The 19,574-nt window shown below is 44.8% G+C and overlaps 1 protein-coding gene across 2 annotated transcripts in view; it reads left to right on the forward strand.

Moving 5' to 3' along the window:
- The window catches only part of Lmcd1 (LIM and cysteine rich domains 1), a 61,114-nt gene that overhangs the window by 19,264 nt on the left and 22,276 nt on the right, over positions 1 to 19,574 (forward strand). The window contains exon 2 of one of the 2 annotated variants that reach the window (XM_041639813.1): positions 15,016 to 15,104. The exons of the other annotated variant lie outside the window; for it this stretch is intronic. Coding sequence (XP_041495747.1) covers positions 15,016 to 15,104 — 89 coding nt within the window. The remainder of the gene's footprint in view (positions 1 to 15,015; positions 15,105 to 19,574) is intronic. 2 annotated transcript variants of the gene reach the window in all.

Below are 19,574 nucleotides of genomic sequence, written 5' to 3' on the forward strand. Positions count from 1 at the left end.
ATAAACTAACCTACAATTTAAGTTTGAGGTTCCTAGCAGGAGTAAATAGTGAAACCTGCAGACTTTTAATAACTGGGCTACAAAACACATTTAAACAGCAAGTTTCCTTTCAAGGTATTAAGACTCAGACAGGCAAGATTTAAAACCTTCCTGCTTGATTTTCTCCAGCCCCTGCCCCTTTCCTAAGCTAAGGCCAATGCAAGCATATCATCCTGAAAATTAGAATACACACACACACACACACACACACACACACACACACACATGAAATTATATTCTTATAGGATTACATTATTAAGCTAGCACAATGCTAAATACACAAGTGTCTCACCAAACTAGAAGGTATAATGAACAGATATAGCCAAATTTAAGATTAAAATTTATACTAGAAACAAAGTTTATGAAGAGTTGAAATCTAAGAACCATGAGATGAATTAGACTCTGAGTGTAACCTGAAGGCATCAGGCCCAGAAACCCCAGCAGCTTGTTCTCATTTAGAAAGTGTGGGTGCGGGGGAGGAAGGGATCCCATAAAAGGACCTTATTTTTCTTATCTTCTCTTCCCCCGAGCTACTTGGATAAGATTCTCAAGGGAGTCCGATCAACTTCTGGGTCGTAGTGAGGGTCATATAGCTGTGCTCTGTTATCCACAAAGCTGCAGGCCAGAGCCAAGGAAGGAAAACGTTCCTAGGAAGGGCTGCATTGGAGGAAGAAGCACCAGGGAAGGGATCAGAAGTGCCAGGTCAGCTACCACCTCTAGGATTCCTCTTCATAATGTATACCCATGCTGTGGGGATGGAAGTGTCTCACAAGATCCATTAGAAAACGCCAGGGTGTTAGATAGGCCAAGATCAAAAACACTGGTAACAAGTGATGCTGGAGAGGATGTGGGGTAAAGGGAACACTCCTCCATTGCTGGTGGAAGTGCAAACAACTTTGGAAATCCGTATGATGATTTCTCAGAAAATTAGGAAACAACTTACCTCAAGACCCAGCAATACCACTTTTGGGTATATGCCCAAAGGATGCTCAATCATACCATAAGGACATGTGTTCAACTATGTTCATAGCAGCATTATTTGTCATAGACATAACCTGGAAAAAACCTAAATGCCCCTCAACCAAAGAATGAATAAAGAAGATGTGGTACATTTACACAATGGAGTACTATACAGCAGAAAAAAATAATGACATCTTTAAATTCGCAGGCAAATGGATGGATCTAGAAAACATCATATTGAGTGAGGTAACCCAGACCCAGAAAGACAAATATAATATTCACTCACTCATAAGTGGATTTTAGACATAAAGCAAAGACAAACAACCTACAATTCATAATCCCAAAGAACCTACCTAGACAACAAATAGGGCCCTAAGAGAGACATTCATGGATCTAATCTACATGGAAAGTAGAAAGATCTCCTGAGTAAATAGGGAGCATGGGAATCAAGGGAGAGGGTAGAAGGTGAGGGGGGAAGAAAGAAGGGGAATAGCTCAATAAAACAATTTTAAAAAGAAAAAAAAACATTGGGGTATAGATTAGGAGATCTGTGGTAGAGGGCTTGTCTAGCTTGAATGAGGCCCTGAATTCAATTCCCCAGCACTTCCCAAAGCAACAACAAACACCCAAGTGGGGTATAGTAGAGTGAATGCCTGTAATCATAGAGTTCATGAGACAACTGAGGCAGGAATATTAGCAAAAATTCAAGGATAGCCTGGATATAGCCCAGACTAGACTGGGCTGCAGCATGAGATACTGTCTTTTAAAACAAAGTCCTCTGGTGGGTAGGGATGTTGCTCAGTTGATAAAGTGCTCGCCTAGCACTCAGAAAGCCCTGGGTTCAATTCCCTAGTACAACATACACCGTGAATGGTGATGCCCTCAGAAGGCGGAGTCAAAGCTAATTCAAAGTCATCCTTTTCCATGCAGGGAATATTAGGCTAACCTGGGCTGCATTAGACTTGCAACCCCCACAAGAGGTAAGACGAAGAAGATACTGATGAGAAGACCCTTTGCCTTGTACATTTCTTTCTTCATATTAGCCCATGCAATGTTGGTAGCTAGTTCAAAGGCAGTTGGTGCCAAAGGAAAATGTGAGTTCAGTCTTACAAACCTTGTCCCATCAATCCAGTGGGGTATCAAGAAATAAGATTTGTGGACCTGCTTTGGATACTGCAGTGTGTAAACATGGGCTATCAGCAAGCTGCTGGCCGCCAAGGAGGCTGGCTTCCTCTCTCCCTCCATCACTGTAGTTCTCACCCTGCCAATAGAAAGTTAAACAAAACTGTCTGTGTCCAAGATTTGGACGACCGAGTTCCTAGATTTTTCCATGTGCTGTCTCATGCAGCTGGTCGCTCAGCAACAAATTTCTCAGTATAAGAGTTGAAACTTTGCACCTTGCCCTAAAGCCTTTGTCAAAGTAACCCCAATCTCCTGACCTCTGGAAGATTCAGGGGTCTTTTGATGACCACATATAGGCATGTACTTTCAAGGGCTCTTGCCAAGGCCTAGAAGAGAGGATCCATCTGTCCAGATCAGTTCATGGAATTTTGATAGCTCTCCTTTCTCAGTGTCTCTCGTCTCAGGACTTTCTAAGAACTGTAAAACCTTGGGTGAGGGTCTTATCATTTTCCCTATCTTTTAAAAATACAGGAGCTAAAATTACAAAGTAAAATGACAGTGAAAAGAAAGAAAAGGGAGTAGATAACTTCCTACTTTGGTTAAGCAAGCACTTTCTCTGTTACAGCCTAGGGCTTGTGTGGAGAGGTAGACATTACTAGTAGACATACGTGCAATTCCCGTCTGCCTGTTCTACCTCAGTGCAACTTAACTGAGCTCATCATGTCATTCATGGTACATGGACTGCCCTTCCTGAAGAGGAGCATTTTCAGGAAGTCTGGCTTTGCTGTCATTTCAGGATGCTAACACCTCCCCTAGCATGGACCTAGTTTGGGAATTTAAGTACCAAATGCAGTAATTGTCCTTCTAACCAGACACAGGGAAGCCACAGCCCTTCCTCTTTCCCCAGAATGTGCTGACTGCCTCTTCTCCAGGCTGCCACTGACTGAGACCCTCCATCCTCCCTGAGGCTGATGGCAGCCCCCACACCTCCCCAGCTCTAGGGTGGAGGGGATTGAGAAACTCTTCTAGAAGGAAGTACCCAAACTGGGCTCATATGAACTCCATGACTGCAAGCTGCATGGAGAGCCACTGCTTTTTATTATTTTCTTAAGAGGTGCAGTGTTTGGGAGGAAGTGGTCTAGCTGAGAAGGTTTCTCTCATTCTTCTACCCAAGAACATCCAGGGTCTTAGCAAAGGTCTAGGCTTCCACACTAAAGTATCCCAACAATTAAAAAAGAAGTAAGTTTTCCACCAAGTGCAAGGCCTTAGCACAGCATCAGTAGTAATAATAATAACAGAAGAAGAAGAAGAAGAAGAAGAAGAAGAAGAAGAAGAAGAAGAGGAGAAGGAGAAGGGGAGGAGGAGGAGGAGGAGGAGGAGGAGGAGGAGGAGGAGGAGGAGAAGAAGAAGAAGAAGAAGAAGAAGAAGAAGAAGAAGAAGAAGAGGAGGAGGAGGAGGAGGAGGAGGAGGAGGGGGAGGGGGAGGGGAGGAGGAGAAGAAGAAGAGGAGGAGGAGAAGAAGAAGAAGAAAAAAGAAGAAGAAGAAGAAGAAGAAGAAGAAGAAGAAGAGGAGGAGGAGGAGGAGGAGGAGGAGGAGGAGGAGGAGGAGGAGGAGGAGGAGGAAATTATTCAGAGCACACTGTAATCTAAGTCTGGACTTGCTCTTTTCTGTATGGATGCCCACTGACCAGTTCCTCCTCCATGAGACAGATCCTGTGCCCCAGTGAAAGCTAACCAGGGGTGGGGTATGGAGGGAGGTGGATCCTATACATGACAGTGTTCCTTTGTATCCAGATGTTTTCATCTAATGCACTGCAAAATGAATTCTCCCAGTCTTGCCTTTTCCACTCTCAAGAACTGTTATTCTCTGTTCATCGTCTGGTTTGTTCTTCACTCAACTTCCCAGGTTTTGGAAAAGACCCAAGTAAAAACTTTAGGCCATAGCCATAAAAAAATAGTATTTTCCCAAATATGGGAGGAGTGGGTATAAGCTGTATTCTAGAGGGCTCCATCAGTCACTTGAGCAGGCTTTGAGGGAACTGACTCAGAACATGACAGCAGCTAAGGGGAGGCATAGAAATGGCTGCTCTTTCTCCTTAGCTGAATGATTATCTGACCTGAGTTCTTTACCATGACAAGGAAGCCAACCATGCCAATTACTTCTAGAACAATGCTGCATCTCACAAAGACAGTGGCAAAGACCTTGTCTTTATTAGGGGACACATAACAGCATTCTTGGCAATCTTTGGTTCTCTCTCTCTCTCCCTCTCTCTCCCTCCTCTCCCTCCGCCATCCCCTGTGTGTGAGCATGGGCTCCTACAGTCTCCATACCGGGCATTTTAGGTTCTCATGTAGATAATTATGAATGAGAATAAATCGCTTCAGCTCTGATATCCTTTCACTGAACTGTGTAGTGAGGCTGAAAATTCACAGACTAAACAAAAACTGAGATCAGCTCTGTTGGTCCAGCGCTTAGAATTCTAGGAGTGGAAAACTTTGTGTGTTGTTTGTTAGAGACATTTGAAGCAACAGACGAGGATCACAATCAGGGGGTGGCAAGCTGATGGTCGCCATGCCTGACCTGGGCTTCAGGGTAAAGCATCACTGTTTTCCTTCTAGTTCAGTTGGTTCATATGTGTCATAATTATTCTGCAGACCACCTGCAGTTGAATAGGAAAATTCTCACCTCCCTAAATGTTATTTTATTTATTTTGAGACCAAGGCCTTTAGCTCAAGTTTGTTTCAAACTCCTTATGTAGCTGAGAATGGTAGACCTGGAGTTTACCGTTTTAGCTTGACTGGCTGGCCAGAAAGCCTCCTAAGATCCACGCCCCACCCCACCCCCAGCACTGGGGTTACAGATGTCCCTTGCTGTGTCTGACTTTAGCTTTAAAATGCAGCTTTTAAAAAAATGCTGCACAAAACGTATTTTACTCTGTATAAGGAGCATTCCTTTGGAATTTCTTAGTTTTCATCCTTTTGTTCATCTACTCATTTTCCTCAGTAGAGTTTGTGCACATTCAGTTTTGGTACAGTTCAAGTCTGGGGTAAAATCAGATTCTCTTTGTCATCCTTCCCACCATCAGTATGTCGTGTTTAACATGTAAGCACAGTTCACTGAGGTAGAACTACCTCAGTGTAGAACTGGCATACAGAAATTATATGTACATGAGGCCTGCAAGTTTGCGTTCCTGTATCTGTGGACATTTTTGGACCCCTTGACTCGTGAACCTCCCCCACAGTTACCTTTCTCCTTGTAATGAAAAGATCCACTCTTTTGGCAAATTCTAAGTACAAAATTATAATCAAAACACTATATTTTAGATCTCCCAGATGCACTCTCATTGTATAGCTCACACTTAGTGCCCATTTAGGACCATCTCCCCGTTTCCCTAGACCCAGACCCTGGCACTCAATATCCACTCTGTTTCTGTGGGACCCTCTTAGAATACCTACATGAGAACGAGCAATCCCTGCCTTTCTGTGCCAGGATAAACTCATTAAACCTAATGCTTTTGGGTCCATCTCAGTGGCCAAAACCAGCAGATATTATTATTGACTGGTTATTAATTAACTAATTAACAATTGATGATAAATAATATTAATTATTTATTGTACTACACACATGCGTACATGCATGCACACATGAGCATGCATGTGCAGAGCCTGTAGAGGTTAGGAGATTGCATCGGATCCCCTAGAGCTGGAGTTACAGGCTACTTTTAGCTGCCCTATATGACTGCTGTGAATGAAACTCAAGTCCTCTGAAAAGTAGCAAGTGCCCTTAACCACTATCGTCTCCCTGGGATTTCTTTTATTAAGGATGTACTAAGGATGACATATACAGCATTCTACTGGAGGAGTTCGCACACCATTCTGTTGCTTATTCATCAACTGGTTGACACACATCTAGCTTGATTCCTTATCTTGGCTATTGTGAATAAAGCTGCAATAGACATGGGGATGCAATCACCACCTCTAGTAGTGACCACTTTCATTATTTCATTCATATTTCACTATATATATAATCTCTTTCCAGCTATATAGATACAGATATCTAGTACTGGGAGCCTAATACTGCTTTCCATAATGGCTATTCTACTATTATAACTTATATTCCTATCAACTGTATCCAAGTGTTTAGGAAAGAAAATTATTAAACCAATGGGCTAAAGAACTGCTCTGAGTTGGAGCATCTGAGGGTTGGACTAAGACAGAAGGACTGTGCTGAGATGGAAGGGCTCCCAATCTTGTCTAAACCTTGGAACCCCCTGGGGAACTTCCAAATATAATGACACCTATGACCAAGGCCTGTGTTTCAGCCTAGGCCTTGAGTGTATTAAAAGATCAGCAGGGATGGAGAGATGCTTCAGTTAGTAAAGTGCTTGCCGCAAACCCATGAGGACCTGAGTTCAGACCTATAGTACCCATGTAAAAAGGCCATCTGTTGCTGTGTGAACCTGTAATTCCAGTGCTGGGGAGGCAAGACAGGGGGACCCCCAGAGCTCACTGATCAGCCAGTTTAGCAGAAGCAGTAAGCTCCAGACTCAGTGAGAGACTCTGTCCCAAAAAATATAACAGAGATAGAGGAAGAAGTCTAAAGTCAACCTCTTGCCTCCACATGTGCACACATAGGTATGCATACAAACACCACACACACACACACACACACACACACACACACACACAATTGCCAAGGACTCACAAGTTCCAAGGTGCTGCCACTGTGGTTACCACCACAACTAGGAGACTACTCCTTGACATACACCTGTCTCCGAGACTTGCTGCAGCATATTGTCCAGAAAACTCTAAACCTAATACATCTGTACCTCAGTATCTGTAAGGGATCAGTTATGGGAATATCTCAGATACCAAAATCCAAGGGTTCTCAGGACCCTTATAGGAAAACAATGTGTCACCTTGCACAGGATCTGTGCTTGTCTCTCAACATCTCACACAGTACCATACTATGCAAAATTGATAAAAATCTATACAAACACATATTTTCTTCTATCCATGGTTCATTAGTGTTTATTTATGCTAATGTATATGGATGCTTTGCCTGCATGTAAGCCTGTGCGCAATGTGTGTGAATTGCCCTTGGAGGCCAGGAAAGCCACCAGATCCCTTGGGACTGAAATTATAGATGGTTATGAGCCTGCACATGGACTCTGGAAACAGAATCCAGATCCTCTAGAAGAGAAATAAGTGCTCTTAACCACTGAGCCATCTCACCAGGGCCTCTATCCAAGATTTTAATCCAGGGTTGGTTGAATCCATGGTTATGGTCTACAGAGGTAATGAAGAATAACTACACTTACTACAACTGCTGTTATTCCTGTATACTATAAGAAAGGTGGAGCCTCAAGCCACTTGTAGGCTTGAAGGTCTCTGAGGGTTAGATAATTATGAAAAGAAGCTTAGAATGTGCATTGAAGACTTCCAGAGACCCAGGTGCAAAGGCACTGAAAAAGGAATTTGAGTGGCAACAGTAAATGGAAATAGAAATGGATATATTTGAACTCGTAGCATGAACCTCATCCAATGACATCAAACTCCAGGGATCCTTACTAAGAGCTGGAAATGAATCCAGGAATGACTTCCTTCTTGGCTAAGGAGGAAGTTTGTTAGCTCTTATTTTTGTTAAGCACTAACAATTTTGATCAGTAGACTTTTAGCACATAGTCCCCAAACCACCATCTGTCTCACCATCTCCACCGTGTGGGTCCAAGATCAAGCTCCAGATCCATGATGCTGTACTAGGTATTAACAAGCTGGTCCCTTTCCAGGCTTCCAGGAAAAGGTAGAATATATGTGATCCATAACTCTGATACACTTCCTCTAACTATGACCTTTCCCTCTGTACTTGAAGTCTATCTATTGCCTTGAACATCTTTCAGTTTATTGATCCAAACTAGAGAAGGTGGTAGAAATCTGAGGTCAAGGAAATTGTATCTGAGCCAGACTCTATTTCTAATAAATCAAACTTTCCTAGGACCTCATGTAGTTGTGTGCTTGTTTGTTTGTTTGTTTGTTGCCTTTGGGAACCCAAGACCTAGCTCCCCCCAAAAAAATACACAGAAACTTATTCTTACTTATGAATGTCCAGCCTTAACTTGACTTGCTTCTAGCCAGCTTTTCTAATTGAAGTTAACCCATTTCTCTTCCTCTACATTTTGCCTCTGGGCTTTTTGCCTTTCTTTATTCTATGTCTTCCCTTCTTACTACATGGCTGTGGCTGGGTGTGGCTGGGTGGCTGACCCCTGGTGCTCTCCTTCTTTTCTCACTCACCCTCATCCCTTTTATTTCTCTGCCTGGCAGCTCTAACTATTCCTCTCTTGTCTAGCTATTGGCCATTCAGCTCTTTATTAGGCCAATCAGGTGTTTTGCAAAGGCATAGGAACACAGCTTCACAGAGTTAAACAAATACAACATAAAAGAAAGCAACACATCTTTGCATCATTTAACAAACATTTCACAGCATAGAAAAAATGTACATACATATCTCAAATTATTATTCCTCAACAACCTCATGACCCTACAGACCTGCATTCCCCCTTTTGTTCCCAGATTCCCAGAATCAAGGACACCTTCAGTGGAAGCTGTCTGGGATCTGGAGACTTCTGGTATGGTAGAGAGTTGGACCTGGGTTTTCATAATCCAAGTATGAACTATGTCTTAGGAAGTAAACCCCATCAGTTCTATGGATTTGTTTTTCTCATGAGCAAAATGAAAAATACCTTCCTTCTGGGATCACTATGAAGACTAAGCAAGATAAGGGGTGTGTCCCGACTTTTAAAATGTAAAATATAGTATTCTTGGTGGGATGGCCAATAGCAGGTTAGCTAAAAGCATACATAAACCTACCTGGTGCAGCATCATTGCTCAGTCACATAAACTCTTGGATCTTCCAGAAGAGCCTCGATATTTCTGGACCTCAGTATTGATATCTAGAAATGAAAGTAATAAAAAAGGACCTCTTTGGTATGGTTGGCAGAATGCTTATATGAAATATTATAGTATGTAAATGCTAGACTTTGCTCGCACAAAGGGGTACTCAATAAATGTTAGCTACATTCATGATCATTGAGAAAAACAGAGCATAACACAGAAGTGGATTTAAAAGCCCCTCCCTCCTCCAGAAGGCCATATTCCTGAACATTCTGCAGACTAGGAATAACGGCAGTCTTCAAAGGCTGATCCTAAGGGTGAACAAAGAGTAATTAAGGAAGTGAAGGCACTTGGCGGAGTGCAGTGCTGTAAGTATTGGACTATTTCTAGTAGTGGGGTGGTTTTAGGATTGGTTTAGCTGAATGTAATACTTGCTCTTTCTGGACCCTCTCAGAACTTCAGCCTGCTCCTCTTATCTCCATTCTCATTCCCTGTTTGCTATTGGAATTTCTTTGAGTTCAACTTAAGTAACCTAATAGGTTAGCTAGTGACCCTGAATGGCCTGTATTTATAGGACTTACCTATAAAAATCCCCTGACAGATCGAATCCAGCATTCATTTGAAAGATATTGCCTCAGGAAGCACTGAGGAGAGTCACGGGGTTATGTGCAGGCACAAATAGACCACTGTCAGAGGGTAAGACTGTGACCGTTACATAATCACGAGATCCTCCTCCTCCTCCTCATACATGAGAGAACCTGGAAGATTTTAGGACCAGCTCAAAACCCTTTAAGGAGCCAGGTCTTAGATAGTAATTTAATGTTAGGACAAGGTGGGTGACCAATTACAAAACTAGTTAATGTCTTACAGGGTAATAAATCACAATCTGAGGAGTGAAATTTTCAAAAACACAGAGGTTATTTCTATCTCCCAGGACCCATGACTGCAAGTCAGCATGCAGGGTAACTAAGTCTTAGAGTTGAGGGAAATGGATGCCACAAACCAGTATCCTCCTGCCATTTTCATCTTACGCGAGTCCCGCAAGGAGAAAGAAACTGAGCAGGACACCTCTTTTCTAATCCCCACGCTCACCCAGAACACTGCAGTCATCCCTTTTAAATTCCTCTCCATCCCAACCCCATATTATTCTCTGCGTTAACACTTTGTTATTAGCACAGTTCCTGGCGAGTGAAGGAGATGGTCTCGTCCATAAAGTAGCAAACACGAGGACCCAGGTTTGCATCACCAGCACTCACATCCCATCCAGGCAGTGAAGAGCGGTGATGCATACCTGTAACCCTGGTGTGAGGGCAAGGGTGGGGAGAAGAGGGTCCCCAGAACTCAGTGGCCAGACACCCTAGCTGAATTAGTGAACTGCTGTTCCAGTGATAGACAGTTGCTCAGAGAAGAAGGTGGAGAGCAGTAGAGGAAAGTACTCCGTGCCACATGCGTGGGTGCACACACACACACACACACACACACACAGAGAGAGAGAGAGAGAGAGAGAGAGAGAGAGAGAGAGAGAGAGACTTCCCCTAGAAGTTCACCAAAAAGCAAATGTTTAAAGGAGATTAGAGACCACAGGCTGTCTCTTGCTCCCTATATATCCAGTAACTACCTAAGTCCTTTGAAGACCTAAGCTTTGATTTGGATGGAAAAAACAGGAAAATAAAAAATAAATGCACGATTCAATTCTAAGAATTTATATTACATGTACCACATCCTACCAAACCAGGGCCAAAACCAGTTGTCAAAATGCATTTTCTTTCCCTCAAAAGAAAAGGCTGATTAGATGCTGCATTCTAAGAAACCTTTGTTAAAGGGATGGTCCCCTTGAGCATCTATACTCAGCTCCTGGGAGAGGCTGGGAGACACAGTGCCATCCGTCAACAGCATCTCCTTCAGAGAAGGGCACTGTTTATAAACCAGAGGCTCTTATTTGGAGCTCTGCTGCGGGCTAATTCCCCTCCCTCTCCCCAATCAACAAGGTCATCATTTCCTCTGTGTTGAAGATCCTTGGGTCTGCCTGGCTCCAGTGAACGGCATGCAGGGAACACATGACTGTTTACTGTGTAGAACAGTCAGCCGGAAAACTAGTTACATGCATGGTCTGACTGCCCAAATGTAGCTCTTCCTTGCAAGGCCATTTGTTTTGCTTTCCTCGAACTTTTGTTGTCATGGAAACTGGCCCACTGGCCTGCTGGAGACTACGTTCTGCTTCCTGTGCCTACATAGCGATGGCTACCTGGCCCAAGGATAGACCTCCTCCATCATCACATGCTTGAAAACAGTGGCCTTTCTTCGTTAGGAACGGCTTGCGGAAAGAGGTTATCAAGTATGACAGACGTTTGCAGAGACCTGCATTGGGCCCGCATGAGCCTTGCCTATGTGCAGCCAGCCGCAAATGGGGGAGGAGTTCATAGAGCCCTGGCCCTCTTGCTGAAATATCAACTACTGAGAGAGTCTAGGAAGTGGCGTCTCACTCTTTTCGGTTGTATACCCACCAGGTTCCAATGCACAGCTCCAAACAATGGCTATACACTCACAACCCTGGTTAAAACTCTAGCTCACAAAACAAAATGATGTGACATGGGAAACAGATTGGTAGGGAAGGGCCGGGGGAGTTGACCTAATAGAAGGGGAGATGAGAGAGGATGGGGGGAGGGAGAATGCTTTCATTATATGTGTATGAGATTGCCAACAAACAAGTTTAATTAATAGAAAGCAGAACAAAACCAAAAGAGTTTCTCAAGGACAAAGGCTAAAATCAGCCTTGCTTAATCACAAAGTATGGAGCCTGCTTTGGCCTTGTGCTTTGTTTTGTTTGCTTGTTTGTTTTTATATATTTATTTTTCAAATCAAATCACAGAGACAACAAATAGGTAAGGAAGAAAGTAGAGAATGAAAAACATATAGGGTCTGCCCTTCCAAAAGTAGTTCCCCCAGAAGTCCCCATTGAAGTGAAAGCTTGAAATAAAGTTCCAGAACAATCAATTCAAGGTCTTTCGAGCTGTCTTTCACAAGATCTAATGACAACAGTAAATACACAGTGCATAATAAGTGTGTGTTAAATCCTTCCCAGTGTCTCATTTAACCTTCTTGGCAACTCCATGAGTCATGTTGGGTTCCTATTATCCCAGTAGGTCAGGAAGAGAAAGACTCAACAAACCCAGCCATTGGTCCTGTACAATAAGAGAATGGGACAAAAGTAGCACTAAAACCAGCCCAGCCTGACCCCACACCAGGGCCCTTCTCCCTGAAACGGGGGCCCACTCCCCTACTCTCTTGTTGCAGCTAGCACAGGCTGGCAACTTAAAGGTTAGCCACCTTCGCACATCCGGTGCCCACCATTTGTGTTCGCTCATGTGATCCTCACTTCCACTCCGCTGCCATGAGCTACTCTGTAACATCTCCCAAATGAGTGCTGTGGGGGACACAAGCCAGGCAGCCCCACCCAGGTGGTTTTCTTGTTTGACAAAGCAGAAACCTGATCTAGACAGAACAATGGCTTGCATCCAGTCACAGGCATAGCTGATAAATGCCAGACCTAGCACAGGGAGTCTGGTCACCACATCACAGGCTGTCACGCTGAGGAACAGCCCTGTCTTACATCACTCTTTCTCAACCAAACGGGAGTTAGCAGCCACACTGAGGCTCCGCTCCAGATCAGCCCTCAAAACTAATCCTCTTCTGGGAGGACCGTTAAATAGCCCCTCATTAGAAGATCAGCTCTGCTCAAGCCTGCCGTGCCACTTAGGAAATGCTTCCGTGAATGACTTCTTTCCAGGCCTCGGGGTGTAGCTGAAACACTCCAACAATGAAGCCTTATTTGTGAATTAAGCACACTTGGAACCACTCGAGTAGTAAGTGTGGAAAGATTGCTATATTTCAGCTCGTATAATTTGAGGTGTGGGGAGGAGGAGGAGGAGAGGTGGATGCCAGCACAGACTCAGGCCAATAACTTAAGGAACAAAGCTCTGTCTATGGAATGCGGCCCCCAACTTAGGAAGACGGTTAGTGAGTGACCTGAACCACCTCAATGCTCACACTTAGCATAGATCTGTAATCTTAACCCTCAAGGGGCTAAGGCAGGAGGATCTCATGCTTGGGATCAGAATAGATCACATAGTAAGACCCATTTCCAGGGGTGGGGGCATGTATAACATGATTTTAGCACTAATCACACACAAATATAAGTACACTGCCCTCTGAATGCCCACAAAACTGCTGGTCTAACTGTTGGGAGATGTGGGTGCAGGAGGGAGATATTGTAAAGGATCAGTAAGGGTAGGTTCACCTACAAACTTCACCAGGTCCCCTCCCCTCCCCCACCTCCACACACGCTTTTAAAACCAGAGGGCTATAGAAAAGTCCCCACATTTCTTGCCTTACAAGCATGAGGACCTGAGTTTTATCTCTAGGTCCCACATAAACCAAAAGCCAGTGTGGTAGTACATAAGGCAGAAACAAATAGATACCCTGGGCTCGCTAGACAGTCTAGCCTGGGCCTGCGCCTGCTCTGTGAGTTCAACACAGGATAAGACTCTTTCACATAAACAGTGTGGGTTGTGCCTGTGGAAAAACAATACCCATCATGGTCTTCTGGCCTTCATGAGTGTGTGTGTGTGTGTGTGTGTGTGTGTGTGTGTGTGTCACACACCACAATACAGTGAACCACAAAAGTCCCCAGAAGCACACTCAATTTGTGACATCACAATACACATTCTACCATTTGTTCTCCTCCCAGCTTGCCTCTTCCCACTGCCAGGCTTCCCTTCCCACCATTTTCTGTCCATTCAGCCTACACAGTCTAAATCTCCAAGGGGCCTAGTTGAAGAAGCCTCCCTGTTCCTCCCATATGGGCTTATGAATTGAAGCCTTCTTCAATACTTCTGACATTTATGTCCAAATCGCAGTCTGGCACCGCAACCTATCCCTCGCTGCTACTCAGCAGCGGTTTGCAAAATTGAGTGAGAAGTATGAGCTTCCCTTTCCAGAGCCCCTGGCTTGTGCATCCCTTTTGGGCATACAGCCTCCAATACTAAAGCCCCCGTGCACGGCACAGAGTGGACACTAAGCGAACGCTATGCCACCTGCGCATTTGTCAAGATGAAGAACGTATTCCTTTACATTTCTAATGGGTTGAGCCCTGCCTGCTTCTGCTAAGAACAAGATGGTTCACACACCTCTACCAGGTTTTCCCTTCCCCCACCCCCAGGGGAAAGCTAGGTTAAGTTTCTCACCCTGCAGATCCATCACTAACCGGCCACCTCTCCGATTCTAATGTAATAAATGTCTGGGGATTCTGTTAAAGGGCAGTGTGATGAAAAGGGGCCAGGGATTTTGCATTTCTGGTGAGCTTGTCAGTAAAGTTGCTGGTTCGAGGACCCCACCAGAGCCACTGAATCTAACCACAGCAGCAATGGCAGCCGAAGGCACTCCTGTTTCCTAGGGCTTATAATGAATAACAAAAGTCGCCTTGTGTGTTTCCATCCCCGGAGAGGAGATTTCAAAGGCTCATGAGATTGTTTTTGGTACATTAGCAAAATATTTAAGTCCTGCTCAGAGCCATAAACAGCTAAGGCATGTTCCTTTGTTTGTGCCTGGAGTGTTGGTTCGGTCACATCCTATCAATAAATCAGAAGGCAATGAAGGAGACGCTGGAAGATTCCATTCCAGTGATAGACAGATTAAGACAGGAGTGAAGGTGGGGAAAGAAGCAGATGGCCCCTCGTAGCAATCTTTCCAGACAGCCCTGGCACTCAGAGACAGCCTTGGAGCCTGGCGGGAGCCCCAGTAGAGCTTTTATTAGGAAGGGCCCCACCCTTCAACACTTGCTGCCTATGGCCCCATTCCCGGATGTTCTTCTCTGTTCCCAGTAAACAGTGAGTGGCAGCGTATTGATCAGGAGCCCTTTGAACCCCATGCAGGCCCTTTGCTGTTATGCCAAGTCTCCCAGAGGTCAATGTGAAGAAAAACACCCTCTCTGTGCCTCCTTTTCCAGATGTCCCTGGGCCAGCAGCAGTCGGCAAGGGGCGTAGCTTGTCTGCGGTGCAAGGGAATGTGCTCCGGCTTCGAGCCTCATTCGTGGAGGTAATGGATTTGCTCAAGGGGACTCTGCCCGCTTTTGTTACTTGACTGTCCTTTCCAAAAATGTGGGTGGTTCTCTCTGTTGGCACAGGGTTGGAGGATGCATGCTAGGAAGGGCAGCTGGGGAATGAAGCCCTCTTCTTGTTCTGATTCAGGGATGGATAATGTTGTAAATAACTTGGGGAGCAAAGATAGGGAAAGCTGCTTTGCATTTCAGAAACCATTTTAAGGTAGATGCTATCAAGCCTGATCCAGCAAGAATTTTTTTTTCTTGCTGTGATCAAACATCTAACAAGAAGTAATTTAAGGAAGGAAGAGTCTTCTTTTGGCTAGTGATTGGAGGGGACACCATTAGCCATGCAAAGGAAGGCATGGTGGCAGGAGTGTGCCATTGATATTCCTTGCATCTTGGTGGAACAGGAAGCAAAGACCAGACAGGAAGGAGAGAGCCTGGCTATGAGAACCCCAAGGACCCAACTCCCGTGGACCCATTTCCTCCAGCAAGGCCCCACCTCTTAACGTTTCTATAACTTCATAAAACAGCTACTAGCTGGGACCAAGCATTTGAACATAGGAACCTAGTGGGGAGATTTTACATATAAGCCACAACAGATGACTATGGAAAGATGGATTTGGGGATGTCTATGGGGAAGGGCTGTCGACTCTCAGGTCTGAAGATGGCCTCGGTCTCACCTCACTGAAGTAGCATCTCTGGGGTGGATTTTAACCTAGGTGTGGCTCTTGAAATAGAGGCCAAAAGTAGAAGCAGAGATAGAGTTCTGCCAGGAAAGTGCTTGGCTTGCAAGCATGAGGACTTGATCTCCCTTCCCGAAAGGCAAATGTCTCTGAGGAGGCAAAGAGAGGAGGATCCCTGGTGCTTCCTGGCCACCCAGCTAGTCTCCTCAGCAAATTCCAGTAGAACTTCTTCGCAACTTCTAAAGCAATGAGAAGCCTTGTCTCAAATAACAGGAAAGACGGCACCTGAAAAATGACCCCGAAAGTTGCCTTCTGACTTCACATAGAGACACACACACACTCACACACACATGCACGCACAGGCATGCACGCGTGCACGTAGTCAGAGGCGTTCCATCCACAGTACTGGGAAACCAGAACCTGTGATTCCTATCCTTCCATGAGGAGTGTCGGGTCTGGCTAGAGTTCTGGAATTTGTCTTCTTTCTTCTTTTATCTCTGAGGACTTTAAGACAATGTGGAGGCTGCCAACAAACATAATGTCCCGGCAATCTTCATACCAGTATCTATGCGGACAGTTGTTCTAGAGTTATGCAGGGCACAAACTGGGTGACTGTGTCTACCACCACAGAGATAGAGGCCACACTCCATAGACCACCATAGCAAACCAAGAGCTTTTATTATCAGTGTCTTATTATATCTTGGACATTCAATGCAGACCAAAATTCCCCAGGGCTTTCCTAAGATGTTAACATTCATGGTGATATTGTCGTTGCAAAATATCTGCTATGCATATGACCCTATCTCAAAAGAAAACAACCTACTTATTAATAAGCAAACTCTTCTATAAGAAATGTTAATCAACATCATATATTAGATAATATTTCTCCTTTCTGCAAGTATGTACAGGGAAGGTGGGTAACTGGAGAGAATTCGCTAACTGACGTGATTTGAACTTAGGCCTGAAAGAAATGCAGTCTCAAGCTCGTAAACATATGCACTATGGTGGATTGTGAGCTTTGTAGCACTGTCCCATTCCTTTGCTCCATTTCATTTCCTCACCAGCCTCAGCCTTAGCCTCAGAGGAGCCCACAGGGTCTTCCACATCGAAGGCACTTTGGAAGTCATATAACCCAGGCCTCTGTCCCCTTATAATGTCCCTCTTCTGCTGACTTGATCTCAGCAGCAAGGACTCCACCCATTCCTGTTTTAGCCATTTGAGTAGATTGTAGTCTGAAGGGAAGTTACCTTCTCCACCATGTCAACTCTACTAGTTTCGAATCTTCCTTTCATCTTCCTTTTTTAAATTGGGTCTCAGACAATATTGAGGAATCTCTGCCACTTTTTGTGGATCACTTTGTAAACTTCCTGAGACAGGGAGTAAATGCTCGCTCCATGTACAAGGGTCAGTCCTGGGCTGCTGGCACCTACCATCCTAAAACAACCCCGTAGTGTTTGTGGTTTGGTAGTCAGTTGTTTACGGAGGCAGAGAAATCTGGCCCTATCCTTCATGTTTCCTAGGAAATTAAGTCTCCTTGCATTGTTTTTTTTTAATTTTTTTCTTTTTTTTTTTTTTGGATTTTGAAGACAGGGTTTCTCCGTAGCTTTTTGGTTCCTGTCCTGGAACTAGCTCTTGTAGATTAGGCTGGCCTCAAACTCACAGAGATCCGCCTGTCTCTGCCTCTCGAGTGCTGGGATTAAAGGCGTGCGCCACCACCGTCCAGCCTTCCTTGCATTGCATGAGGAGCTTAAACTCAACCATGTTGACGCAGTGCTGTCTCAGCATCCCTGGAGGACACACTTCCACATATCTTCATGTCCCAGTTTTGACAGTCAACTGATGAAGATGCTGCATTTGTTTAATTTCTCTTGCTGTGATAAATACAGCAACTAAAGGAACTTTAAGAGAAAAAGTTCATTTGGGCTCACAGTTCTAGAAGGTGTATAGAGCCCATCTTGGTGGGGGAAGTGTGGCAGCAGGAACATGAAGCTGGCCCATCACATTGTGCCAGCAGTCCAGAACGGAGAGAAAACAGGAAGTAGGGTCTGGCTATAAAATTTCAAAGCCCGCCCCCAGTGATACTCTTCCTTTGGCAAAGCTCTACTTCTGAAAGTTTTATAACCCCATAAACATCACCATCAGTTAGGGGCCAATTATCCAAACATCTGAGTCTAGGCAGGATATTTTATATTCAAATCACAGCAGTTACTTAAATAACTTAATTTCAGTCAATCTGGTTTGAAAGGAAAGCCCATGTCTACCCAAAAAAGAGAGGAGGCACTGCCACATTAATGCTACTTAGTTTCTTTGGGGTAGTGTATATGTCCCTCACAATATGGGTACCTAACAAGATCTAGGGCAGAGTGGGAAGGTGTCTTCCTCAACTGTCACAGTGAAGCAGTGTGTCCAGCAGTAAGAAGAGCATAACTATCAGAGGAAGTATCCTGGACACATCCTCAAAGATTATCCTCATGTTCTCTGTCTCAAATGGTTTGCATTCCCAGTGACTGGAGTAGCATCCTGGGATCCCACATTGACCAAAGCAGCCCAGAGCAGCTCCACATCCAGGTCCTCAAGTAGGGTATAGGGAGACCAGGGGGCCAAGTAGAACGCAAAAGACTTGGAGACGCGGCTGCCCTGTGTCCCAACACACTGGGCTTTTCTTTCCACTTCTGCTGTTGTCAGCTCTCAAGTGAAAATGACTAACACCATCCATCAGCAGCCTTCCGGTCTGCCTCTCATAAGGAGAGGTGAGAGAATCCAATGGATTGTGGCTGAGACGTCCACTTGCACATGACAGGAGACTCCTTCCTGTGGGATCAAAGAGAAAAGACTTCTCATGTGCACCCTGTGGTGCTCTAAAGGTCCTTTGTCTTCCATGGTGCTGGGATGAATCCTTCAGGTCATAGATTTAACTCTTCTCATGTGGCAGTACCCCAGATGTGCAGTAGCCCAGATGTGAACAATCCATCCAACAAGATGCAACCTGATGCTAAACAAAAAAATAGGGTTTTTTTCCAGGCTTCCTTAACTCAAGGGTTTCCAGACTCCAGAGCACAGAGCACTGAACTCATATCTGTGTCCTACCTACTCACATTTGGGAGTGAGTCAAGGGTAGCAGAAATATCCCATGCCCTGTAACTTATTGCTGTTCAGCCTTCTCCTCTTTTGTGTTACACTTCCCTCTCCTGTCCTGCCAGTTGTGAGCTCCTTGGAGGTTCCAGTTAAACCTCCTCTTCAAATGAGATGCGCTTTTCAACCCCACCCCTACCACAGGCTTTTGAAGTACTGGGGCAGCAGGAGGGAGGCTGAACTAGAGGATGTGTCTGCCCACATCCAAGGCTTTTATCAACTAGATGACAGGGGCACCCTGCCTCCAACCACGATGATAAAAACTGCCAACATTGCTAACTACCAACTTAGGGACATGATCTGAAGCAAGTGACCATGGCTGTAAGACTATCTATCCATTGATACCTGTGACAGCCTGGTGTAAAAGCAAACAGGGCTCTTTCATGTTGCTTGGACCCCATAATGCATCCACAGATAAGCCCCCTTGCCTTGCCCTAGTCCCTGCGGTTGGTCTTAACATTGCTCACATTTTTTTAAACAGTCTCTTAAATTGCATGCACTGGGGCGTCTGAGACACTGTACAGCAAACCTATGGTGACAGACCTGTGAGGGGAGGGGAGAACACTTTCCTTCTCACACCCCGGAACTCTCTTGGAGTTCCAAACCTTAACAGCATGACACAAAACAGTCAAACACTTTCTTTTA

This window comes from Microtus oregoni, unplaced genomic scaffold (genome assembly GCF_018167655.1).
Source record: "Microtus oregoni isolate MIOR12 unplaced genomic scaffold, Mior012 000002F_ref0000024, whole genome shotgun sequence".
NCBI classification, from domain to species: Eukaryota; Metazoa; Chordata; class Mammalia; order Rodentia; family Cricetidae; genus Microtus; species Microtus oregoni.